The sequence below is a fragment of the Lissotriton helveticus genome, chromosome 6 (genome assembly GCF_964261635.1).
Source record: "Lissotriton helveticus chromosome 6, aLisHel1.1, whole genome shotgun sequence".
NCBI classification, from domain to species: Eukaryota; Metazoa; Chordata; class Amphibia; order Caudata; family Salamandridae; genus Lissotriton; species Lissotriton helveticus.
Window position 1 is genome coordinate 904,489,281 of NC_136067.1, and position 17,231 is coordinate 904,506,511.

A 17,231-nucleotide genomic window follows, 5' to 3' on the forward strand; every position below is an offset into this window, starting at 1 on the left:
GAGCGGTCTCTCCACACGTGAGGTTGGGAAGGTTTTGACATTCTATCTAGATAGGGCAAAATCCTTAAGAAAATTAAAATAACTCTTTGTCAACTGCTGCTTTGCTTAGGAACATCCCAATTGCTGAGATTTGCAAGGCTGCAACTTAGAGATCAGTTCACACCTTTACAATAAGCTATTGTTTTGATTCAAATGATAAGGCTGATGCCCAAGGACGGCAAGCATCTCTAAAGAATTTGTTTGCCTAATTCTAATTTTCTGGTTTTATATCTCTTCCTTTCTGGAATCATTGAGGGACAAGCTTACTAATCTATTCAGTGCTTATAATTATAACTGTAAATTTCCTGAGAGAGAAGGGATGGTTTCATACCTTTAATCCTAGTACTCTCTCATTTTGAGGCCCATGTTTCCAACAACTTTGAATTTCTGATCTCTTTTCAGCTAATTAACACCCATTGAACTATACATTAAAATGTCAGAAACTGTAAAAAGAAGAAGACAAATGATAAGGAATTACTTGTATAAATTCATCACTGTCTCGTCACTGTCTCGTCAATACCTTTTAAGATCCCTCCTTTTCTTGATCTGACCGTAGACTATTTTGATTCACATATCGCATACCACAGGGCACTATTAGGCAGCCCACTATGAAGCCCTAGTATATTCAACAAAATTATATGACTAAAAGAGGTAGGAGTTTTCCCATTTCAAACATGCTAATTTGCATAGCAATGACATCTCAGTAAATGGCATCACAAGATCTTTAACAAGACGATCAGATCACAGGAAATGACCACACAACACATTACATGGATGGTGTGGTCTTTGATTCTTAGAACATCACTAAGAGATGTGAGAGCTAGGCTACACTCACAGCAATATTTTACTGTGCACAATAGAAACATAGTAGCAGAGGAAAACAGCATGCCCCATCCAGTCTCACTATTTGCTAACTATTTCTACTCAAAATATTTGGCCCACTGAGTGTACCCTTTCCAGCCTTTTCATTACTCTCCAACCCTACATGGTCTCAAGCTACACCCTTCTTCACATATGTCCAGTAGCTGAATTGTAATTTGGATTTGACAATAAAAGTAAAGAAAAAAGAAAAGAAAGCAGTAAACAGAGAAATGGATAGAAACAGGAAGGGAGTGAAATGGGACATAAGTGAGAACGGAAATAAAGGGCAGAGAAGACAAGAGGAAAAAGAGAGCGAAGTAATGGAAGCAAGCACGAGAGTGAAGGGAATGAAGAGCAAGGATAAGCAAGGGAGACGGGAAGAAGAAAGCATTAAACAGGATAGGAATTAAGGACAGAACCTGAGGTGGTCACGTAAACTGAGATGAAAAGAGTGAGAGGAGAGAGAAATGAAAAGGTATAAGTAAGGCAAAATTATAGTAAGAACATTGGAGCAGATAAATGAAGGGCGAGGAAGATAGGAACTGGGACAAAGAATTAGTGAGCAAAAGGAAGTAGAAAATATATGGCAAAATAAAGGCTTGGCAAGGGAGAATTTGATATATGCATAAACAGTGTTTGAAGGAGGTTGTAGAAATAGTATTATGGGAGAGCAAAGTTACTGAGAGAATGGAGCATGAGGAGCAGAAGTTGAAAGCAGGAGAGTGGGGATGAAGGAGTTGAGTGAGAAAGGGGAGGGAAACAAGGATTAACTATAGAGAAAGTGTAAAGAATAGAGAGAAGGTATGGATAAGGGGAGAAAGAAATACAAATGAGTAGAAATTAGAGTAAAAATGTGGTTGTCAAGAGTTTGAGACCATGTGTCTACTTGTTACTTATTACTATTTCATCCAAACAGCTGATAAAGCAAACACCTGCTTGTTAGAGAAGGAGGGTATGCAGGTTGTTCATGGGCTTTAAATAGCAATTTTTAAGGGTACTTCCTGAGTTACATGCCCAGTGCCTGTGCACTGAGCTCCAACCAGTATCTTCCTGCAATATAGGAACCACTAATATAGAAAATACCTGTGTTATTATTATGGGAAGACTCCAGCTATCTTAAATTCAAACTAAATGAAATGAAATGAAAATTAAACTTATATAGCGCGTAACTACCCTGAGGCCCCGCCCTGAACTGTGAGCTTTAAGAAAAAAAGAAAAAAATAAATCACTTGTTTAATCCTTCATTTACTTATTCACCCACAACTTGCGTACACTCAGAGCATTTTAGCAGTTGCTTACTTTTTCGCTCATATGTTTACTCAGTCAATACTCTCACACATAGCAAGCACTTATATTGGTATTTCGTATGTGCAAAAGTGTTGCCACAACTTCCTTGGCCCTCATTGTGAGTTAAGAGATTAATTCTGATCCCAAGGATCAGAATTACGAATTGTGTAATCATTATGACACCATCGAAGTTTTCCTCTGATATATTCCGGCAGGTTAAACTTGCCAAAATGTACTGGGGGGAAATTCCCTGAAAAGAGGCAAAACATTTGTCATTTGGTGTTTCAAAAAACAATCCTGCATCTTAATCCTCATTTTTCTTGTAAAAACTCAGAACAGGAGATATTTACCACACACCTGAAATGCCTCGTATTGTGGTAATGGTATTTACCAAATGTGGTAAATATGGTAAATACCCCACTCTATTATGACAAACTCAAAATGAGGACCTTAGTATTAAGACTTTGCTCTGTGAAAAATATGACTGTAATGTGCTAAGGTGACAGAAACGAAGTCCGTTGGTTTGCAAAGAAAAGTCTGGAAAATGTTGTCTCTGTGCAAGACCTTGACTATTAGAAGACATGCTATGCTTTTTCACATTATACAGAGCCACTGAGGGGTACCTTCACCATATGTTAAGAATAATAAAGCACCCAAATCATTAAAAGCATTTATGAATGTGCTTAAAATAGATCATTCTTAAAAGATTGAGGTAAAGCACTAGCTGTCCTGGCCCTAAATTTTGATTTGTGTAATTACTTTCTTTCAAACTCTATGCCAATACAGTATTTTCTTGATATTTAGTTTTTCGTATAAAATAGTGGTCAGTTCAGTCTTGGATTCCACCTCAGCCGCTCTCTGGCACTGCAACTCACTTACGTCTGCGGCAGGCACCAATTTCCCATCTCAACTTTATTAGTTAAGTAACCTAACTCTGGCAGGATCGATGAGGCGCTCACAAATGAATAACATAAAGCAATGACCTATGAGGCAGTTCTACATATTGGGCACCATTAGTGTTAAGCATTATATAAATAAGTGGCTGTATCTAAAAAAAAAATCAGCTGTCTGCACTTTTTATTGAGAACACTTAATATTCACCTTCATAATCCAGATGGTATCTTGTTTGGCATTTGATTTTCACTAGCCTTATTACTTGAATAGACCTTTCGCCCACCATGGATTGTTCTTTTTTTCCAGTTCTTTTTTTTTTTTTTGCAAAGAAGATTTTTTCTAAAAAGTATGATAAGTAGTCAGGTAAACATTTTTAAATTTGGCTCAATTTGTGAGAGGGCCCTTGGAAGGTGGAGGCCCGGGCCAGATACCGCTTTTCCTAAGCCTTAAAACGTCTATGATTATGTGTCTATTGATATGTTAGGACAAATACCTCTCTGGCAGGTCAGTTGCCCTAGAAATAAAAATACTTCCAATATGAGCCCATGTAGAATTGTCTCATTGTGCAATAACTGTTCATTTTCCTTTTCTTCTCAGAGTTATGGCTATAGCCACATCATTGTAAGCTTGGGAAATCTAGCCAGATGTGCCTCTAAAATGGGAACAGTCACAACAAGGACTTGCCTTTATTCTAGTGGCATCTTCCTTTATGATTATTTCAGTAGATAACATTATGTTATGGATCAGATACTGTTAAGTTCAAACTATAAATGAGAAAAGGTTATAAACTAACTGTGTGCCTTTTACAGGAGTGCATTTATTGAAATTTTGGAATGTATATCTGATAAAAAACAACTAGACATATGTGTTTCATTCTGACGCATTTACAGTAAATTATGCAGCAATTCGGGATCCAATCTTAAGTTGAAAAAGTTGCAGATGTGGGTATTTTAAAAGTAGTTCAGACCTGGCCTGGTAATGCAAAGTGAGTCAAACCTTGTCTGGTAATACCTTACTCGACTTTTCATATTCGAATGTAGGTATAGGTGGAGTAGCATGGGAATTTCAGGATAACAGAAATTAGCTAATTAATTGCAAAGTCTCTCATTCAAGTTTGTAGGGGATTGTGGTTTGGATTTCTGGACTCCCACTCCAGCTTCTTACAAACTAACAGGATCCAATGTGTTACTGGAAACGGTGGAGTAAAGATCATTTTTAGATATCATGTAGATATAAAAGTGAATGATAATTGGACTTACGTGGCTTGAAAAGTTGAAGTTTACCATTGATGGAGTAACATGGTTTAGTATGTGTAGGAAAATCACTTGTTGGTTAGCAAATTTTATCTTGTGTTATATATTCAACAGATATATACAGCAGAAGACGCCCCATTTAGAACTAGCCACATTGATGGCTATTGTCATGCATCTTTAATTTTTGTTGGATATTTAAAACAGCTCTGGGCCCTCTTAATTCAGATGGGGCCTGTAACAAGAGTTATCTGCCACATCAGATAATTCTGATCCACAGTAAATCCCCCAGAGGTAATAATAACTCTGCTATCACTAACTCCAGGGGGGGAAGCTACTGGGCCAAACTCTTGGATTTCGGACTGAGACTCCAAGTCATGGAATAATCAGATAGTATTTACCACCTGGAGAGAAGTGAGAAAGTATAACACTAGTAGTTAGTTCCATATTGTTTTAAGTTCAATTCAGACTTTGTTAGGTCTGTGTTCATAGCTAAAAAGCAGATATTCAAGGTTTGAAATCTTCTTACTTGCCAACCCCACCATTTGATATATTATTAGCTCCTGGATCCTGGTACCAACCTATTTATTGATTGGAAACACTGACTCTTAAAATGGGATTTTGGCAATGGGGGCCTTATATACAAAGATTACATTCAGAAAAAGGAATCTCAATTGGCGCACAGAATTTTTGCAAATAGAATTTGATTATGCTGCCCGAACGGTCGGTTTGCAAAAAAAGGAATCAAAATGAGTCGCAGATGGCACTGCCTAATTAATATTCTTTAGGCAGATTGCAGTTTGTGACTCACTACAATTGGTTACAATCACAGGGACTGTGACCTGCTAGGGCCATAAAACCACAATACCTGTAATTGCCTTTAATAAAAGTATACTTTTGATGAATGAAAATGGGCCTGCATTGTCTTAAACGTCTGTTAGATCTGGCCTCTGGACCACTGCCTACTCCCCAACACACGTTTTTCTACATTCACAATGGTAAAGAGTCCCATGTTCCTTTACCCTTTGTGAATTGGTTACCACTGCAATTCAAGAGTTGGTAATATTGGAATTATTTGAGACCGGATTGCAATCATAAAACATTGATACATCTCATACTGATTCACAGTTTAAAGACTGAGAGTTCCGGAACCATATGTACAAAAGATTTTTACAGTCTAAAACACTCTGAATGAGAGTTTGTGACTAAAACATTTTTTTTGTAAAATAGTAATCCCATTTTAGGAATTTGTAAACTTTTAACATCTACTAAAATGGGATTCTGACCTCATAATGATTGAGCTTTAGGAAGGGGTTGTGCCCATCTCTTCCAAATTACAATTTGCAAAACATTGAAAAGAGACAGACTCACAGTTGTATTGGAAACCTATTTGCAGAAGGGATGGGGTGTACTTGGGACACCTTGCCCTTTGTGAAAGTTACAAAATGTATGTTGAGGAGTAGCTGTGTTTCAATGGACCACTGGCAACTCTCAAACACACTTTTGAAATTTGTAAACCATTTTTTTATATGCATCCCCGTTTCCTTTAAGAATAATTGGCCTGCTTTTTTTTAAAAAAGGTACTTTATTGAAAAGTGGTCAGACACATGGTAGTCTTTTGACTTTTTCAGCCCACCATCCTTGTGTTTGCCTCCAATCAGAGATAGTTGCAATTTGTAGCCTAATGCATTAATATTCATGAGGTAGGTCGGATTATGATCCACTCTGAATCAGAATTTCCCAAACAAATAAATTAGTACATATGTTGGTTGGTAAAGTTCTTTACTGATCGCAAAAATACTAGTCACAAATTGTGCCCTGTTTATTGCAAAAAAATAAATCATATATCTTGCCCTAAAAGTGCAATCTACGTGAATGGTTTTTCAAGACTTTGATTGTACAAACTGTGAATGTTCAACCCACAGTTGTACTCATCTGACCTGGGGCGATGTACCCCTCCCCTCATCTTTAGCAGCTACACCAGGGTGGAGTTCTTGATGGTGCCTCTTTTGTCTGCAACTCAGCAGACAAAAGCTCATAACTAACTTGAAATTAAGGAAGGGAGCGTCAGTGGTTGGGTGAGTGAAGAGATTGTCATGTGGATGTGTGAGTGAAAGGGTGGATGGATGGGTGAGTTCAAGGATGGTTGAGTGAAAGAATGGATGGTAGGGTGGATGGATGAGTGAAAGAAAGGATGGATAAGTGAGTGAGTGAGTGAGTGAGTGAGTGAGTGAGTGAGTGAGTGAGTGAGTGAGTGAGTTAGTGAAAGGGAGAGTGGTTGGATGGATAAAAAAGTGAATATATAAATGAGTTGAAAGGGTGGATGGATGATGGAAGAGGGTGAATGGATGAGTGACTGAGTGAGTGGAAGGATAGATGACTGACTGAAGGGTTGGATGGATGAGTGAAAGTGAGGATGGATGGATGAATGTATGGACCATGTGAAAGGGTGACTGGATGAGCAGATGGATGGTTGAGTGAAAGGATGGATAGAGGGACATTGTAAACCCCTATGTTAGCAGCAACAGCTGGGTTGAAGTTCGTGATGGGCATATTCTATCTTTAACTCTGCAACAAAGGCTCATAATTATTGTGAAATGGAGTGAGTGAAAGGATGGATGAATAAAAGGTGGATAGATGGAGTAGTGAAAAAGGCTGAATGAGTGAAAGGCAGGGTGGATGGATGGATGAAAGGTTGGATAGATAGATGAGTGGATGGATGGAGTGAGTGAAAGGGAGGATGAATGGATGGATGAGTAAAAGCACGGATGGTGAGTGAGTGAAAGGATCAATAGATGAGTGAAAGGATAAGTGGATGCATGAGTGGTAGCGGTGTTGCTACAACAGGGGAGGAGGTTGAGTTATTTATGGGCCTCTTCTGTCTTCAACTCGGCAGACAAAGGATCATAATTAATGTGAAAGGGAGAGTGGGTGAGTGAGTGAAAGGATGGATGGATGTGTGAGTGAAGGAGTGAATAAATGGGTGAGTAGCAGGGTGGATGAGTGGAAAGATGGATGAAGGAGTGAAAGGATAGATGAGTGAAAGAATGGTTGGATAAATGAAAGGCAGGGTGGATGTATGGATGGATAAAATTGTGATTGGATGGGGTTAAAGGGTGGATGGATGGAGAAGTGAAACGGTACATGAGTGGCAGGATGGATGAGTGAAAGGATGGATGTAATGATGGATGAGTGAAAGAATCGATAAATGAGTGAAAGGGATGGTGAATTGATGGGAGGATGAGTGAAAGCGTGGGTTGATGAGTGAGTGGATGGATAAAGGGATGGATGCATTTTTGGATGGATGGGTGGGTGGGTAGAAGGATGGACGACTGATTAAAAGGGTGGATGAAGGGGTTCAGGAGTGTGTTGTGTACTTTTCTTTTGTTTGTTACTAAATTGCAAAAACAAATAAATGTACAGAAAGATGCAGATGTTTTGCAATATGGGCTGAAAATTATGCCAATGCACTTTATTGCTATTTTTATTATATTGCAGGCAAGTTTTTACTCAACAGACTGTATCTTCAGAACTATGATGATATTAATGCTAAGCTTTTACAAAGGCTTGAGAAGGAAAAAGAAGATATGGAAAAAGAAATCGAAGAAGCAAGGTAGGTTCATATTCAGATCCAATATTTATGAATTGTAGTTGTTTGTATTCTCTTTCATAATATCTTTGTATATTTTCACTCTATTGTGGGGTAATATTTTCCATGTTGTGACAGTTGCCATATCACAGTGTTCTTTGGTTAGCGTTAGCACCGTAACACGCCTACCGCTGTCAACTATGAAATCTCACTATGTGAATCTGTAGGAAGCTGGCTCTTTATATGGTATACCAAAAAAGAGTTACACTGTGCAAAGAGTCCAGGTATCCTTTATAAGTGAACAGGGGCTTGCTCTAGCAATACCAGTGTGCTCTCTTAGGGGATGGTGTGGTTGAGCAACCTTAGGCTTATCAGAGGGGAGTGTTAGGCATCTGCAGTACACACACAGTCAATAAATGATGCACATGACTCAATAGGGAAATCCACACCAATTTATAAAAATTACACGTATCTTTATATAATATTTGGCACCAAAATCATTATGATCCGGTAAGTAAGTTTCGAGGTAGAAATATTTAAAGTGTTCAAAAGTCAGCACAATGCAATTTTCAGAGGTGGCAATGTTATCCTATAGAGGAAAAACAAATACTGCATACAAGGTTTTCACAGCGACTTTCAAGACCAATCTCCTGAACTTAAGGTGAGCATGGAGCAAGGTCCAAGGCAGCACCAACAGGTCACCTCAGGCGGTACTGGGGCATCGTATTGCAGAGGCGAAATACAGCTTTGGGTGCCCTGCTAAAGTCAATGGGGCTCGGTCCAGGCACAAAGAGGCTGCTGGTTTGGACTGGGGAAGCAGTCTGACCGAACCAACAAGGGGGCTGAGGTCTCATTATGCTCGGGGATGTGTGAGCACTTATGGTCCTCATCTCCTCGAGCCAGGGCCCTGCTGCAGAGGTGTTGTGAGGCATTGGGTTTTTGTCACCAGAGAAACTCGCGGTAGCGGGGGCCTGCACAAAGAGGCTGCAGGTGGTGTCTGGAAGTCCACAGCTGGGAGACGAAAGGTGGGCTTTGAGCCTGGAGGGTCTGGGGACCACGCTGGCACCGTAGGCCCACTTCAACTCGGGCTAGGGTTCACGAGTGCAGTGGTGCTTTCCGGTGTCTGATTTTTGGCAGTCTGGAGTCCTTGCAGCTCTTCTGGGGTGCCCACAGGATGCAGGGGAGTAGCTCCACTACTCCACAGGAGTTCCTGGGTCTCAGTTTAAGGCTGGAAGTCCTCCCAAGCTTTTGGATGCACAGGCAGCTGCAGGATGAGTAATGTTTGGCACAATTATCGAGGATAGCAGACAGGCCAGCAGGATTGGCACCAAGTCAGTTGCTGGTCTTCAATTCTTGCGACTATTCAGTGCCCATCTTCTTCTTTTAGGTTGGCAGGATCTGCCTTTCTGGTGCCAGGGGCTCCCCTAAATACTAAATTTAGGGGTATTACGGGAGTGTAGGCTAGTACTCAATGGGCTACTTACCCCTAGTGTCACTACATCCCCTATTTGACCACTTCCTATGGGAAGTGGGCTTAACCCTGTGCCAGAGTCCTAATTTTGCTATCACAGAGATGGCAGACTCTGAAATATAATGTCACATCAGGTAGCCAACCTTAGGGGTGGAATTAGCCTCAGAGTAAACACGCCTCTATGACTACTAACTTTACTGCCTGTCCAGGTACCAAATGGACCCTGGCAAGGGGGAGTGGCATCCCTTTGAGGAAATCCAGCTTAACATACCAAAGGCGACAGGCATTTTGAAGCCCCGTGCCTTGGAATGCTAATTTATAGGTCATCCTGCTGGAAGGGGGTATAAGGGCACCCTCTGCTGGAGCAAGCTTTGTTATTGACCTCCTGAGAGTGTTGGCCCTCACCCCTGGGGGTTAGAAACTCATCTGTGGTGGCATGCTGTCATCCAGCACATTAGTACGTTATAGGTTTTCATGGGCACCTCTAAGGTGCCTTCTGGGTGCATGTAGTGATAAATTCATCATTGGAATCAGTGTGGGTTTATTTATACACGATGTTTGAAACCAAACATCTTTGTTTTCAGTAAAGTCATCATGTAGCTGGGGATAAATGGGTGGGTGATTTACCTATACAACATGCAGTTCCTTCAAGCATGGCACACAGGGTGGTGTGCCATGTCATGCTTTTACTTTTGTCTGCACTAAGAAACGCACCTTGCAATGGCAGTCTGCATGTGTTAGTTGGGGGGCCCGTTAGGGTGGCACAATGTGTGCTAATGTCTTGGGGTCCCTCTTTGGTACCCAAGCCCTAGGTGCCTGGGGTACCATTTACTAGAGACATACGGGGGTAAAGGTATTGTCAATTGGGGTAACAATTGTACAGATCTTATTGAGACTTCTAGCTCCAGATTCCTTTTGCTGAGCAATACCCCTTGCGCACGACGTCGGGTGGCTTCATTTGGCTGCATGCGATGTCGTTGGCGTCTATTATGACGTCGCGGTGCCTACATAGGCTCCACCCAGGCGCGCGAACGTCAGTTCTTTTCTTTACGCGTCAGTTAAGCCCTGATCCTGGAAGAGCTACCCTCTGCTGCTTTTTGGCAGGCTTTTAACTCGACTTTTGTTGACATTTTTTAGTACGACTTCGTGCGCAAGGGATGTCTGGTAGGAAGACAGGTTTTAAACCATATGGGACTTGTTCCCGCATGATGTTGGTTACCGATCCCCATTGCGTATGTCTGTGGTGTCTTGAAAGCGACCTCATATCGAAGTCGTGTTCAGACTGTCGGGTGATGGCTCCGAAGACCTTGAGAGAGCAGGGGATGAAGTTGCTCCCGGCCCGGTTGTCGACACCATTAAGCAAGACTCTGAGGATGTCACAGTCCTGTTCGAGGAAGAGGAGGTCGTGGGATCGCTCAAGGAGCCCTAAGTCCTCTTCCTCCCATTCGAGGTCATCTGGACACTCGGGGAAGAGGCACAAGAAGAAGAAGAAGTCCAAACGGACTTCGACTTCACCTCAACTGATGTCCGTCGTCGAGGGAGGTAAGGAGCACGGATGCTCTAGGCATGACTCTGCGGAGCCAGAGCCTGAGTCAACTTCGGGCCTCTCTCCCTTACCCGGAGTCAGAGCGACTCCCGCTCAAATGAAAGATTTTTACGAAGCAATGCGCCACATGTTTGAGCGGAATGAACCTGTTGGTGAGCCCTCGGGCCCCCCTGGGTTGGATGGGGCCCTATCGGGTTCGACACCATTAGCTTCGGCCACGGTGCCGGTGGGGCCTCAGAGATCTGATCCTGGATTCAGTTTGGCGCCGGTTGTGCCAACGCGACCTTCCCCGGCTACGAACCCGAAGTCGTGCCTGCGACATCGCCGGCGTCCATCGGTAGCGCAAGTCCCATCCTCATCCCTGACGACACGGAGCCGGAAACTGCGTCAAGCGACCCTGATTCCGACATTGACAGAATCCAGGGGTTCTATGTTGCCGCCTGAGCACTTTGTGGATGTGCTGGGCTCAGGAGAGGAATGGGGGACTCTGGAGACCCATTAGAGAACCAGGATGTCTCTGAGGAGACTATGGACTGGTATGAGGATCTTGGGGAAGCCAATGGTATGGATACTTCACCAGGCACTGGCATGCTCTCTCCTCCTACAGTGGCTACAGAGTAGCGGGCGTCCTATGCCATGGTGGTTAAGAGGGAAGCTGAGATCATTGGACTGGAACTGCCTTCAGTGCAGGTCAGGACTAATCTCCTGACTGAAGTGCTTAATCTGAACCCCTTTTGCCCTTTAATGAGGCACTTACAGATATACTTCTAGGAACAGGGTCCAAGCCTAGCACAGGGGCTCCTGTGATTAGGACGATTGCACACCACCATCCCCCAGCTCCGGGCGACCCAAAGTTCCTCAGCCAAAACCCCACCCCAGAAACTTTGGTGGTGCAGGCCTCTACTTCCCAGGACGCATTCCCTTCTGCCCCTCTGGATAGGGAATCCAAGAGACTGGACTCATTTGGGAAGAAGATGTTTTCTTCCTCCAGTCTGGCATTGCGGTTGGTGGATACCGCATGCTTATTGGTCTGTTTCTCTGATTCTGTTTGGGATACGGTTGTGCAGGTGCTGCCACAAGTCCCAGAGGAGGCCTGTGCTGTGCTCTCCCAAGCTGTCAAAGACGGGGGAGATGCAGCAAAATTCGCCATATGGTGTGGTTTGGATATGACCGGTTCGCTGGGCAGATCAATTTCAATGACAGTAGCCTTGAGGTGATATGCCTGGCTTTGTACAACTGGCTTCTCGGGGAATGTCCAGTCCAATTTGATGGACATGCCCTATGATGGAACCCGCATTTTTGGTGAAAAGGCAGACCCGGCCATGACAGGTTCAAGGACTCTCATTCACTCCTTGTGGACAGTCTTCCTTTCGCCCCTTTTCGTGGGAACAGAAGGGGTTTCCAGCCGACTCAGCCTTACCTAGCCATCGTCCTGCTCAGTCCAATCAAGGCGTGCGTGAACGCCTTTCATTCCGTTCTCGGAATGGAGGCAAGAAGTCGTCGGCCACACTGCCCCCAGCAGCCTCAGCCTCCAAGCACTCATAGGCTGATTCTGCAGGACCACACTACACCAGTGGGTGGGAGAATTCATCACCATCTCTCCCCCTGGAGATCTATAAAAACATACAAGTGGGTCTTGCAGATCGCCCAGGAGGGCTATTCTCTTCCTTTCCTTTCTTTTCCTCCTACTATTTTGCAAACTCAGGAACGGCTGGCTGAGGATCATTTGAAGTTGCTCCAAGAGGAAGCTACAGATCTTTTGGCCAAGGGAGCTCAGCTTCAGAAGTAGGTGGTGGCTGTTATTCGCGCTACTTTCTGATTCCGAAGAAGAACAAGGGGCTTTGGCCAGTTTTGGATCTTCGGACCGTCAAATCTCTTCCTCAAAAGGAACAATTAAAAATTCTCACATTGGCTCAGGTCATGTCTGCCCTAGACCAAGGAGACTGGATGGTGGCGTTGGACCTGCAGGATGCATATTTTCACATTCCCATCCTGCCTGGCAATAAGATTTACCTGCGGTTCAAGATATGCCACAACCACTTTCTGCGCAGGTTAAGGGTTTCAGATATTTCAGCCTCTATCCTGGATTTTGGTGAGACAGACTCTGAGGCTGTTGGGTCTTTTGGCCTCCTGCATCCTGTTGGTAAGACACGCCTGGTGGCGTATGCGGGCTCTGCAGTGGGACTTGAAGTTCCAATGGGCACAGCATCTGCGAAGTCTCACCGACGTGGTTCAGATCTCGGAAGGAACAGCGAAGGATTTAAAGTGGTGGTTAACGGACCATGATTGGGTCAACGGCAGACCTCTCTCCCTTCCCCAACCAAATTCCTTAGTCATGACGGATGCGTCACTTTGGGGATGGGGCGGCCACATAGGAGAGGTGGAGATCAGGGGTCACAGGTCACCGGTGGAGACAGGGCTCCATATAAACTTGTTGGAGCTTCAAAGCGATTCGGTTGGCATTGAGAGCATTTCTTCCCTCTGTCAAGGGGAAGTTAGTGCAGGTGTTCACAGTTAAGACCACTGCCATGTGGTACTGCAACAAGCATGGCGGGGTGGGTCGTGGATCCTTTGTCGAGAGGCCCTGCATCTCTGGGCATGGCTGGAACAGCAGGACATAACCCTGGTGGTTCAACACCTGGCAGGTTCTCTGAACACCGTGGCGGATGATCTTAGCGACGATGCCTTCAGAATCATGAATGGCATCTCCAGTCGGAGATGGCGCAAGCTCTCTACCCTCAGTGGGCAGAACCTCGGTTAGATTGGTTCGCCTCCGAAGAGGACGCGCATTGTCAGCAGTACTGTGCTCTGGAGTCTCCTAGGCGGCTATCACTTGGTGGCGCGTTTTGTCGTGAGTGGAGCTCAGGCCATTGGTACGCCTTTCTGTCCATACCACTCCTGCCCAGAGTTCTGAATACTATTAGGAGCGACCGGGCCCAAGTCCTCCTTGTGGCGCTGGACTGGGCAAGGAGAGTCTGGCATCAGTGCTTCTGAGTCTGAGTGTCAATCCTCCGATCAGGCTGCCTTTTCGGGAGAATCTTCTGTCACAGCCGCAGGGGAGGGTTCTCCACCCAAACCTGTTAACCCCGCGCCTCCATGAGTGGAGATTGAGTGGCGGTAGTTGATGTCTTTTGGCCTTCCTCCCAAAGTCTGTAAAGTTATTCTGGTGGCCATTAGGCCCTCCACTAAGTCAGTATACACCTGCCGTTGGCAGAAATTTGTATTATACTGTACAGAAAGGTCTATTTACCCTCTTTCTGCTCCTCTTTCTACTATCCTTTTGCTCATTCTTGCCCTTGCCCAGCAGGGCTCTGCTTTGGGAACTCTCAAGGGTTACCTTTCTGCCTCTGTCTGCTTTTTTGCAGGTGCCAGAACAGCCTTCTTTCTTTAAATCTCCTATTGTAAATAGATTTCTGAAAGGGATGGTTCATTTATTTCCACCTACATCATTTGCTATGCCACAATAGGAACTTAATCTGGTTCTCACTTATCTAATGTGCACTCCTTTCGAGCCTTTGCATAATTGCCCCCTCAAGCTGTTAACCATCAAAACAGCCTACTTAGTGGCGATTACATCGTCCCGGAGGGTGATTAAATTGCAGGTGTTATCCAGCTCGCCTCCTTATCTTATGTCCTTTCTGGACAAGGTTGTGCTTTGCACCAGGGAATCATTCTTACCAGAGGTTGTGACCCCATTTCATCTGGGCCAATCCATTACTTTGTCCACCTTCTTTGCTCCCCCCACATCCCTCTAAGGAAGAGGAGCGTCTCCACCTTCTGGACCCAAAAAGAGCGCTATCGTTCCACCTTGACCGCACAAAAAAGTTCTGGGTGGATAATCAGCTCTTTGTGGGGTATGTGGGAGCAAAGATGGGAAAGACAGTGCAGAAAAGAACCATCTCTTGCTGGGTTGTTCTCTGCATTAAAATCTGTTATGCCTTGGTGAAGAAGCAGCCCCCTTAGGGATTAAGGGCCCATTACACCAGGGGAAAGGCTGCGACTACAGCTTGGCTCGGGTGTCCCAGTCCAAGACACCTGTCAGGCAGCGGTAACGCATTATCTGGTAGAGACTCCATCTAGCTGCAGATTCCTTACAGCCCTACCCATGCCTCCCCGCTTTGCGGACTGATGTAGCAGGTCTAGCGTTTATCCCTTTTCAGGGCCCTTGTTTTGCACATGTTTCCGTTATTCACTTTGTGGCTCTGCGTTTTAGGCGCCTGCGTAGGCACTGCAACGTCATAACCAACGCTACCAACGCCAACAACCTCACGCAGAGCAGAATGGAGTCACCGACGTCACGCACTAGGGGTATTGCTCAGCAAAAGTTTCCGGATCTAGTCTGACTCCTGGGAAATTCAAAGGTAAGGAATCTGCAGCTAGATAGAGTCTCTACCAGATAATACATTTCAAAAGGTAAATAACTTGTTCTTTATGGAAAGAGATCTGGCTCTGGGGATCTGGAGAGCAGGAACTCAGTGCACTTCCAGTCAGAACTGCATTGAATATCAGGCAAAAAGTTGGGGGTGACCATGTCAAAGAGAGGTCCTGTCCTACAGATTCAAACAAGGAAAATAATAACCAGAGTTTCCTTGCATGTTACAACAATAAGGCTGTCAATATGGATAGCCCAGTAATTGGTATGATATTTATCACACCTGATAAAGTCTGACTTCACTAAGTCAAAATGTATTTGGTGCAATAAATGCCAATCAACAATGAGTTTTTAGGAATAACGTGCTGAATACCTGCAACCTACTGATATTAATCATATTGAACCCAAAACTGTGCAACACGTGGTGACAGATGTTACCACATCTATCTTGATTAACTAGGCTGCTCGTAATGATGTCCTTAAACTAGGCAGCATGACCTAATGCCTATATCATATTCCTCTCGGTTATTGTCCATATGAGGAATATTGATTGAACTTCATTAGAACTGAAAGGCTTTTGCTGGCATTAGCTTTTATATAACAATAGCTGCTGGAATTGCTTCCGTTCTTCATGCTCCTCGGTGACTGTCAATCATGAGTATTTCCGTAACTTACATTCCAATGACGAGCAGATAAAAAAAATTTGCCAGAGTTTTACTATGTGTTCTCCTTTGGTATTTGGCTGTTAGATAAACTATAGTCTCTCTTTCCATAGACTGACTGCATATCAGCAGGTTGGCTAAACACTTGCTGGCCTTAAAGCCAGTGGTTATTTTCTGGCACAACAGCATGAATCTAATAACATTTTGTAACTTGATCAGGGATGTGTGCAAGATTGTTTTTTGTGGTATTTGCGGCAGTGTCTATCGGTTTATGGATGTGTGCCTGAAGTTTGGGTCCATAGGGGTGGGCATGCAATACTTGGGTGTAATAGGGGTGGTATGCAATGGTGTGTGAATATTCAAGTAGCAGTGTGGGGTAGTCTTTCAATCAATCAATCAATCAATCAATCAATCAAGCATTTATATAGCGCGCTACTCACCCGGAGGGTCTCAAGGCGCTGGGGGGGGTCCGCTACTGCTCGAACAGCCAGGTCTTGAGCTGCTTCCTGAAGGCGAGGTGGTCTTGGGTCAGGCGGAGGCGGGTCGGAAGGGAGTTCCAAGTCTTGGTGGCCAGGTAGGAAAAGGACCTTCCTCCTGTAGTGGCTCTTCGGATGCGGGGGACGGCGGCGAGGGCGTGGCTGGACGATCGAAGCTGGCGTTTGGGAGCGTAGAAGTTGAAGCGGCTGTTGAGGTATCCTGGGCCTTGGTTGTGTAGGGGTTTGTGTGCGTGGGTGAGGAGCTGGAAGGTGATTCTCTTGTTGACCGGGAGCCAGTGCAGGTCTCTCAGGTGTCCGGAGATGTGGCTGCGGCGGGGGATGTCCAGGATGAGTCGTGCTGAGGTGTTCTGGATCCGCTGGAGTCTCTTCTGGAGTTTGGCGGTGGTTCCGGCGTAGAGGGAGTTGCCGTAGTCCAGACGGCTGGTGACGAGGGCCTGGGTGACCGTCTTCCTGGTCTCGGAGGGGATCCATCCGAAGATCTTGCGTAGCATGCGCAGGATGTTGAAGCACGACGAGGAGACGGCGTTGACTTGTCTGGTCATGGAGAGGGAGGAGTCCAGGATGAAGCCCAGGTTGCGTGCGTGGTCTGTTGGTTTGGGTGCGCTGCCCAGGGCGGGGGGCCACCAGGAGTCGTCCCAGGCGGAGGGTGAGGATCCTAGGATGAGGACTTCCGTCTTGTCTGAGTTCAGTTTCAGGCGGCTGTTCGACATCCATTTGGCCACGTCTGTCATCCCTTCGTGCAGGTTGGCTCTGGCGGTGGTGG

The 17,231-nt window shown here is 44.8% G+C and overlaps 1 protein-coding gene across 5 annotated transcripts in view; it reads left to right on the top strand.

Moving 5' to 3' along the window:
• AK9 (adenylate kinase 9) overlaps nt 1–17,231 on the top strand; it is a 1,611,121-nt gene that overhangs the window by 554,198 nt on the left and 1,039,692 nt on the right. For all 5 annotated transcript variants that reach the window (XM_078648533.1, XM_078648534.1, XM_078648537.1 and 2 more), the window contains exon 20: nt 7,830–7,944. In XM_078648533.1, the coding sequence (XP_078504659.1) occupies nt 7,830–7,944 (115 nt within the window). The remainder of the gene's footprint in view (nt 1–7,829; nt 7,945–17,231) is intronic.